The following is a 9,996-nucleotide window of genomic DNA, read 5'->3' on the forward strand; positions in this document are numbered from 1 at the left end:
ATGAGGCAAAAGATAAAAGACAGGTACTGTGTCTTATAAAAACTAACATTTGTATATTGCTTCACAAAGACTTTTACATCTATTATCTCATTTAGTCCTCATAACAATCCTATGATGTTAGTATGATTACTAACTGTACTCTGATTAAAAACAAAAAAAAACAACAAAAAAAAAACCTAAAGCTAGAGGAGGTGAACTAATGAGCACTAAGCCAAGGGCCAGAACTCAAAATCAAGTTCTATCACTAAGTATTATGCTCTTTTCTTTCAATCAAATTGCTTCCTTTATTCACTATTCTCTCTCACTCAGTGGTCAACCTGAGTATCCTGAACAATATATGGGTCGGGCTTCTGGTTCTTGTTTTCTAACAAGGAATAATGAAGGAATAGGCATGATGATGTTAAAAGGAATCTTAAAGATTACAGACACTCTTCCCATGCTTGTATTCCTTTGACAGGTAGCTTATTTGCTTGGACACTTCCAGGGCTTAAGGAGTTCAGTATTTGCTGAAGCCTGGCTCTTAACAATTACAGCTGACCCTTAAACAACACAAGGCTTATGTACACTCAAAAATCCAACTACAACTACCGTCAGTCCTTTGCAGCAGCAGATTCCCAACTGTGAACTGAGAATACAGCCGGCCCACTCATATACAGGTGTTGTTCAAGGGTCAGTCGTACTATGAAACTCTGCCTCCCCATAATCACTATTTGTTGGTTCTGGTTCTCAAGCACACATAAAATAAGCCAATTCCCCTAATGTCTAAAGACAGCTCTCATGTCTACCACCCTCACTCAAATCTTCCCTTCTCAAGCACTGCAGGTGTAGTGAGATAAATGTAGTCCCAAAGGCAGTGGTACTTACACAGACACAGGTATTATACAGGATGCTCAAACAGTCCTTAGACATTTCATCACTTACTGAAAGCAAAAGGGGAGTAACTTGTTATTTTTCTCAATGAAAAGAGAGTGTAACAGCATTAAATCTTTTGAAAATAAAAACTGTTCCTCATAATCCCCTCCAAGATGATTATTTTCCTGTTAGTATATCTCCTTCCAGTCCTTACTTAACAAAGATTTTCATGGTGTTCATCAGAACCTACAAACCAATTTGTAGACTGCTTTTAGTTTGATATAATAGCCAGTTTTTTATTATGCTCCACTGCCTTCATAATTTCAACCTATTGTGGTATCATAATTTAAAATACGACATGTTCCCTTTGTGGCTTGCTTAGGATACATCTCAGGTTTTTGTTTGTTTTAGGGTTTGTTTTTTGTTTTTTGTTTTTGCTATTTAAATAGGTTAAAAATAACTTTACATGTATAGCCTTTTTAGGCTTATGTTAAACTGGTTCCTCAAGATAGATTTCCAAAAGCAGAACTACTAGAATCCAAAGTATAAAAATTTTGATGATTCTTGTTATAAATTTCCACTGTAAGTTCTACTAGCAGCAAGCAAGGACATCATTTTACTACAGTCTCACCTAATAGTTTGTTGTTGTTGTTTATGTTAGGGAAATGGCTTTATTTGCCTGACCTACAAAGTCCAATAAAGAACTAGCTACTTTTCTGTGAGCAGGAACAGGAGAGTAGTACAAAAGGAAACCAAATTTTCATAACCTCCACACTAGGAGATGATAAAACTAAGTATGAACCATGGACAGAGTGTTTTTGTTTGGCATTAATTTTATTTTTAAAAACTGTTTTCACTTATTCCTATGCTGCTATCACCTCTACAAATGCTAGCCTCTCTTGAGATCCCAATGGGCGCCCCTGCCAAGCCAGCTTGACCAGATGGGTTATCTGATATAATTTTGTGATAATGCAGGTATCCTGTATCCCTCATCACTACCTTTCAATCTACTGGGGAATTCTGGTTTGTTTATTTATTTTTATGACTTCAAAGCAGGTTGGAATACCAGACCAGTATATTTCAGTATTTCCACACCTTTAATTTTTTAAGGAAATTGGAATCCACTCATTTATCAAATAACTATTCAGCACCTATTCTAGAGTAGAAATAGAATATACAGTAGTTAGAAAAAAAAGACAAAGTCTCATGCTTCATGGAACTTACAAATATAGCAGGAGAAGGAGAGAATAAATAAGTACATCAACAAGTAATTACAAGATGCTACTTGTTATAAGGCAGAGAACAGAAGAACCAATTTAGACAGAAAGAAAAGCTAAAACGTTAAAGATGAATATGAATCCTCTTAATCACTACTGTACATACAAATTAAGTCTTATATAGTCATGCTGTTCGGGAAAAAAATTTTCTTTTAATTAAAAATATATTTGTGATGTTTGTAGAAGGGTATTCATCAAATGATGAGTGATCTCTGACTTTTAATGCAAGTAAGGTGCACTTACTCTTTTTTTTTAAATTAAATATTGAATACCTAAAAAGAATATTTGTAACATGTTTAAGTTATAAGAAAAATAACAGGATAATACCCATATACCCACTACCCAGCTTAAGAAATAACGCACTACCAAAACACTTTTACTTTTTACCATGTGCACTCCGGTAATGACTGAACTTTTTACAAAAAAGCATATGCCACCTTTATAACAACAACAAAAAAAGTTGTTTTTAAAATAAAACAAGCAATAAAGTGATCTTACCAGGTTACTGATTACTCCCTCAATTAACTATATGTGAGAAATAAGAATTTCCAAAGAAAACATAAAAGCTGGACACAAGGACTATTAAAAAGTACAAAGATGCAATTCATTTAGCCCAGTGGTTTTCACGTTTTTTCTTTTTAAAACTCCAGATCTGTAATTCTATCTAGTATAAAATGAATAAACAGAGCTGCTTATTTGGGGGTGGAAAGAATGTCCTGCAGCTGAATTTAAGGCATGTCCTTGTTGTTAAGAGTTAGGAAGGGAAAAAAGAGAATCTCTTGGAAACCACCATATCAACAGTTTGGGAAATGAAGAAGTGGCTGACAAGTACACTTACTTTTCAGTTTCTGTCCTCGGATAGAGATTGTAGGCCTCATAAGAATTTCTACAAGAAGCTATAAAAAAAAATTGGATAAAACCCTCAGAATTAATTCAAAGCACAACTCAAAAAACAATCTTTGCCATGACAACTCATGGCCCAAATATCTGTCAAAAGATTACAAGACAATCTTGTTCCCAACAAAGGCAGAAGGCAGTGAGGTTCAGGGGAATGAGTACTATACCAAGAGACAGGAAACCTGGGTTCCAGTCCCAGCTCAGCAACCTATTCCCCATGTAAACCTGGACAAGTCAATGCCACTCTATGGCCACAGTTTTCTCATTTAAAAAAAAAAAAAAAGTGCATATTGGATTAAGTATTCTCTGGGATCCAATGAGTCTTTAATCTTTCAAAAGCTGAGAATATTATCACTACTATGATTCTTCTTTTGCTTAAAGAACATTTATGTTCTCTTATAAACGTAAGTTTATAAAAAAAAAAACAAACCCCACCATAAATTGCTAATACTGATTTCTACAGGGGATTGGGGTGATATCCATTCATTTTTCATTTTACATACTTTATATACAACACATAATTTTGCTTAAACTGTTTGCAATAAGCATGCATTTAAAAATGTTGATACAAAGAAGGACAATTTACAATGATAAAAAGGTCAATCTATCAGGAAGATAAAGATGCACTTAACAGAATCTCAAAATAAATGAAGCAAAAGCTGATAGAAATGAAGGAAACAGACAATTCAAAAATAACAGTTGAACATTTCAATACTCCACTTTCAATAATGGACAACTAAGCAATAGCAAAGAAACAGAAGACTTGAACACTATAAACCAACAAGATCTAACAGAGGGAGTTCAGCAAGAAAATGCACCCAACTAAAGCCCATATTTATGAACAGACTGAGAGTCCTAGAGAAGCTGATCTAACTCAAAGCAGGAGAGAAAAAACCCACAAAATCAAGAACCATTGATTCAAAGAAGTCCTAAGATGGGATAAGCATCTGCTATACGAAGCCATGATTTTCACTAAAAATAGACATCAGGCTAGAGACCAACATTATTCTTTTTCCTCCCATAAATACACTGGTTTCTATTAAGTAAATTCCTTGATGAATGATTTCCTTGAGCTGGCTAGTAAGTTAATGGTATAGGGCCACTTGGAATGCTGAGGAAGGGAATACTGATGTATGCAAATGTTTAACATTCAATCTTATGTAGAAAATGGCATCTCTAAGGAAAAAAACTTTTTAAAAATCGAAATATGATACAGCAAAGAGTATAAATTTAAAGTGCACAGCTCCAGTTTTTACAAAGTCAACATCGTTCCTGTACCATAACCACCCAAATCAAGACACAGAATAACCACAAAACACAGAAATCTTCCCTCATGCTCCATCCCAGTGATGGGGGTAAAGAGAGATATCTAAGGGAAAAGGTAGGATCCCAGTACCTCACTCATTACAGCAAAATAAATTTGGAATGGTGCAAAAATTTAAACATATATGATAAAAACTTTAAAATATTAGAAAGAAACTTAGACATAATTTATAATCCAACAGTGGGAAAAACAAGAAACAAAATTCTGAAGCCATAAAGAAAAAGACTGATCCATCTGAAAACCTAAAAAGTAAACCTTTCTACATTTAAAAGTACCATGAACGAAGTCAAACTTCAATTATCCAACCAGGACCTTAAAAAATTAAGAGTATCTACAAATTGCTATCGTCTGAATGTCTGTGTCCTCCCAAGATTCATATGTTAAATCCTAATGCTAATGTGATGGCATTAGGAGGTGGGGGACTTTGGGGGTGATTAGATCATGAGGGCAAAGCTTTCATGAGTAAGATTATACCCTTATAAAAGAGGCTCCGGAGAGATCCCTAGACCCTTCCCATGTGAGGACACAGGAAAAAGGCTGGTAGTCTACGACCTGGAAGAGGGCCTTTATCAGACGCCAAACCTGCCAGTGCCATGGTCCTGGACTTCCCAGCCTCCGGAACTGTGAGAAATAAATTTCTGTTGTTCATAAGCTACCTAGTCTGTAACATTTGTTATCACATTCTGAAAAAACTAAGATAGAAAATCAGTAAGAAAAAAGCCTAATAACAAAACAGAAAATATAAAAGCCACTAACAGACAATTGGCAGAAAAGAAACAACTTATAAACACACATAAAGATATTCAATCTCACTCATAGAAGAATGCAAATTTTAAAAACTATGAAGAGGATACATAAAGTACTCTTAGAACTCAATAAAAAGACAACCCAATTTAAAATATGGGAAAAGATACACATTTTCTCAAGGAGGATATACAAATGACCTGTAAGCACATAAAAAGATGCTGAACACCGTTAGCCAATGCAAATCAAAACCACAATGAGATACCACTTCATACCCACTAGGATGGCTACAATAAAAATGCAGATAATATCAAATATTGATAAGGTTATGGAAAAACTGGAATCCTCATATACTGCTGGTGGGGAAGGTGCTTTGGAAAACAGTCTGATGGTTCCTCAAAGGATTAAACATAAGAGTTACAATATGACCCAGTAAACCTAATTTCTAGGTATACACCCAAAACTAATGAAAATCTATGTCCATACAGAACTTTGTATACAAATGTTAACAGCAGCATTATTTGTAATAGCTGAAAGGTAGAAACAGCCCAAATGTCCACCCAATGAAGAATGGATAAACAAAATGTGATATATCCATACCATGGACTATTATTCAACCATAAAAAGGAACGATACATGCTACAACATGGATGAATCTTGAAAACATTAAGCTAAGTGAAAAGTCAGTAACAAATGCCAACGTATTACATAATTCCATTCATATGAAATGTCCAGAACAGATATATCTATAGAGATAGAAAGTAAAGTAATAGTTGCCCATGACAAGGATGGGAATTGGAAGAGTAGGGGAGTAACAGCGAAAACATATGGAGTTTCTTTTGGGGGTGATAAAAATGTTCTAAAATTGACTGTGGTAATGGTTGCACGTATCTATGGAGACACTGAAAACCACTGAACTGTACACTTTTAAATGGGTAAACTATATAATATGTGAAACATATCTCAAGTTGTTTAAAAAACTATGAAGAAATACCATTTTTCTCATATCTGCTTAGTAAATATTTAAAATACTTACAATGTTTGGTGAAGGAGGCTACTGGGTGCTGGTAATGTTCTATTGTGTACTGAATGGTAGTGACAAAGGTAAACTTATTTTGTGGTACTTATTGGTGTACTTTTCTGGATGCAAGTTATACTTCAATAACAAAGTCCATTAAAGACACACACACAGACACTGTGTTGGTGATGGTATAAGTAAAAAGACACTCTTCTACTTTGTTCCTGGGGATGTAAGTTGCTAAATCTCTTAGGTATGTATACTGACAAGTTTATAAACAATAAAAGACACATATGCTTTGATCCCAAAGGTATATACTTACATGTACACAAAAGTATTTATAAAAACCTTTACTGTAATCCTGTTTGTAATGGAAAAGATGTGAGAAAACTCTTCATCAACTGAGGCCTGGATAAATAAGTTATGGTACAATTACACTGGGGACTAATATAGAGCTGTTTAAAATAATGAGGCAGATTTACATGTACTCATATAAAACTATCCCCAAGTTAGAGAATTACATGGAAAAAAGATGCAAAGCAGTGTACCTATATAGATGATATGCCATCTCTATGTGAGAAAAAATATGGTGCGGGGTGATTTACACACACACACACACACACACACACACAAAGGACACAGATGAAACCAGTGATCACAGCTGCCTCTGAAGAGAGGACATCAGGGAAATGGAGACATACCTTTTGCTTTGTGCCTTAAAAAAAAAAGTGGCTATATTATCAATTTAGATAAATCAATTCTTCTAAAGTAAAAGCTATGCTGTTTCAACACAAGTGAGTGCCACTGAGCTTTTAAAGATTAAAATTCTCAAATGTTTGCTATAAATTCTGGAATGTTTCCTGTCTCCCATTTCAAGAGTTAAATTCTCAAACCATTAAGTAGTAGTAATAATAAACAACTACTTACATCAACACCTCCGAACAAGTCAAAAATATATGTATTTGGATAAGTGGTTTCTTGGGTAAGTTTCCTCTCTTCAGTAACAAATGCCATAGCCTCCATGGAGAGTAGAGGAGAAATTTCCTAGTTTAAAAATATGTATACAGTTATTCAGTTTTCATATTTAACACGAATGAGACACCAAGCATCAGTTTGCATTTCAGTCACAACTTAAATCCCCATGAGCACAAAGATAGCCCCCAATGAACCACACTTCCTGGTATTCAGGCCCTTATAGAATCTTCTCTCACACTGAATCTGGGCTGGTGTGACTCACTTCAACAACAGTATGCGGCAGAAGTGACATTGTGCCAGTTCCGGCCTAAGTCTTAGGAAAGACTGGCAGAGTTGGCTTTTGCCACCTTGGAACTCAATCGCCACGCTGTGAGAAGTCTGACATAGACACCCAGCAAGGCCATGAAGAGAATTGAGGCCAGGACTGAAATCCTTAGCTGACAGTCAGAACCAATCTACTAGCCATGTGAGTGAAGCCATTTTGGACCTCCCAGATGATTCAGTACCCCATCAAACACAACATGAAACAAAAGAACCACTCAATCAACCCAAAGAATTGTTAGAGATAAATGGTAATTATTATTTCGAGCTACTAACTTTTGGGGTAGCTGGTTCTGCAGCAATAGGTAACCAAAACATTGCTCAAATGTCATTTCCTTCAGGACGTCTTCTGCTTTCCTCAGCCAGAAGCAATATGATGCACCTCTGAACCCCCAAAGCAATCTGTAATTCATTTGTGGCATTTAGCACTTTTACTCTGAACCTCTTTACAAACCTATGTTATTTCTTTCCTAGATTAAATGTTCCTTGAAGATAAGACTGGAACAGCCTTTGTAGTTTCCACTGGTCCCATGACATAGGTCCCATAGCAGGTATTTAACACAGACAGTATAGGATAGTGGTTCTCAAATTTGGGGGACCACAGAATCCTTTGTTCATATGGAACAGAGCTAATAGAAAAAAATAATAATCTTATAGAAAAGTTGATATAATAATAAAAGTTGTAATAATGGTAGTAATAGCTAATTTATTTATTGCTTGTTTCTAAGCATGGTTCTAAGAACTTCACGTATTACCTCTTAATCCTCACAACCCTGAGAGATAACAGTAACTTATCCCAATTTTACAGATAAGGAAACTGAGGCAAAAGAAGTTGTCAATGCAAAGAGCTGGTTAAGTGGTACTAGAGCCAGGATTTAAACATAGGAAGTCTGGCTCTGGAGTCCGTGCTTACGGAAGCAAGCAGACTATTTTGGGTGAAATAGGGGAGAGAATAGGAAGAATACAGAACCCTACTCACTATGCTCTCTCCTCAGGAACCTGTAAGGAAAAATGGAACACAACAGTCTGGAGCAAACATTGTTTTCTCAAACACTGGTGAACATCAGAGTCATGTGAAGGGCTTCTTAAAACCCAGACTCTACTGGGTCCCACCTGTAGAGTTTCTGATCCCACAGGTCTGGTGTGGGGCCTGAGAATGTGCATTTATAACAAATTCCCAAATGATGCTGATGCTGCTGGTCTAGGTATCACGCATCAAGAAAAAGTAGAACTTGCTCTTACGGATAACCTGTTATATGCCAGGCACTAGACTTTTATACTTTTTTATATCCACTTAATCCTTAAAGTCATTCAATAAAGTGAGTCTAGTTTTACTGATTTTACAGGCAAAAAGCAAAATTGCAAAGTTTCCCAGGGTCACATAATCAATAAGTGACTGAACTACTTTCTCTGGATCTCATATTTCTCATCTATAAAGTCAGGATGTACTTCCTGCTGGCAACACAGTACAATGGACGCTGGTCTTTGGATAAGACAAATCTGGACTCATCATATAGCAGCCACAAGGCTTTGGGCAGGTTATTGTTGAGTCTTGGTTTTCTCAACTAAAAAAGAAACACAGAAACATTTGGATTGTGCCTGCCCAACATCCTTCTCTCTTCTTCAGGCAATAGCCCCCATTTCATTAAGGGAATGCCCCTCCCCACTTTCCACATGGTCCTGCTGGGACTGCCAACAAGCACCTCAGTCCCAGCCTTGGGAGCAGCCCTAGCCAAAAGTCTCTCAGTCCCCTCACTTCAGTGGCTGGCCCACATTATAGAAATATCACCCTAGATCTCTGATCACGTGGAGGAACAGATGTCGAGATCAGAAATGGATGGCCTAACTCTGCTCAGATCCTGAATTCACACCTGTGCTTTCCAATTATGTGAGACATTGTTTTTTTTTTTGCTAGTCTTAGTGAGTTACTGTCACCTACAATCAAAATATTATAGATTAATTTTTTTTAAAAAATCACCCATCTCATAGTTACTATAAGAATTAAATATGCCTGGCACACAGTAAGTTTCAAATAAGTATTTGCTTGATGAATAAAGAAATGATGGTCACACAGCAAGCACTCATAAATGTTAATTTCCCTCCTTCTACTTCTTTCTCTCCCTTCTTCATATTTCAGAGATTTTGCAGGAATCAAATAATGTATAACTCTTTGCAAAGTGTTTTTAAACAGATGTAAGACACTATAACAATTTCTATCTTAATCAGACTATGAGAAGATCAAGAATGTAAAACATCTCTTCTTAAAGGTGAAGATTAAGCTTATCTGGAGCCTATCATTTTTCAGAATGACTTCTTACGTGATATAATAATCAAAACTTCACCTCTGAAGAACAGTGTATCATTAAGTTTCATTACGACCAAATATAACTTGCATGGGTTTTATCTACAGCTAAAGTTGGTACTCTAAATTCTAATTTGGACTCATCCCAACCAAGCTTAAGTTTAGATATGATTAACTCCAGATCTACTGAATCAGAAACTCTGGGTGTGGGGCCCAGCACTGTGTGTTTTAACAAGCCTTCTATGTGATTCTAATACATACTCAAGTTTGAAAACAACTGCCTTAG

General features: G+C 35.9%; 1 protein-coding gene across 1 annotated transcript in view; it reads right to left on the reverse strand.

The window, feature by feature from the left end:
- TRPC4AP (transient receptor potential cation channel subfamily C member 4 associated protein) overlaps positions 1-9,996 on the reverse strand; it is a 59,499-nt gene that overhangs the window by 31,980 nt on the left and 17,523 nt on the right. Inside the window, exons 3-5 of the mRNA XM_006921744.3 lie at positions 7,040-7,156; positions 2,968-3,025; positions 865-920 (exon numbers count right to left, since the gene is read on the reverse strand). Of these exons, the coding sequence (XP_006921806.1) occupies positions 865-920; positions 2,968-3,025; positions 7,040-7,156 (231 nt within the window). The remainder of the gene's footprint in view (positions 1-864; positions 921-2,967; positions 3,026-7,039; positions 7,157-9,996) is intronic.

Source organism: Pteropus alecto, unplaced genomic scaffold, assembly GCF_000325575.1.
Source record: "Pteropus alecto unplaced genomic scaffold, ASM32557v1 scaffold45, whole genome shotgun sequence".
Lineage (NCBI taxonomy): Eukaryota > Metazoa > Chordata > Mammalia > Chiroptera > Pteropodidae > Pteropus > Pteropus alecto.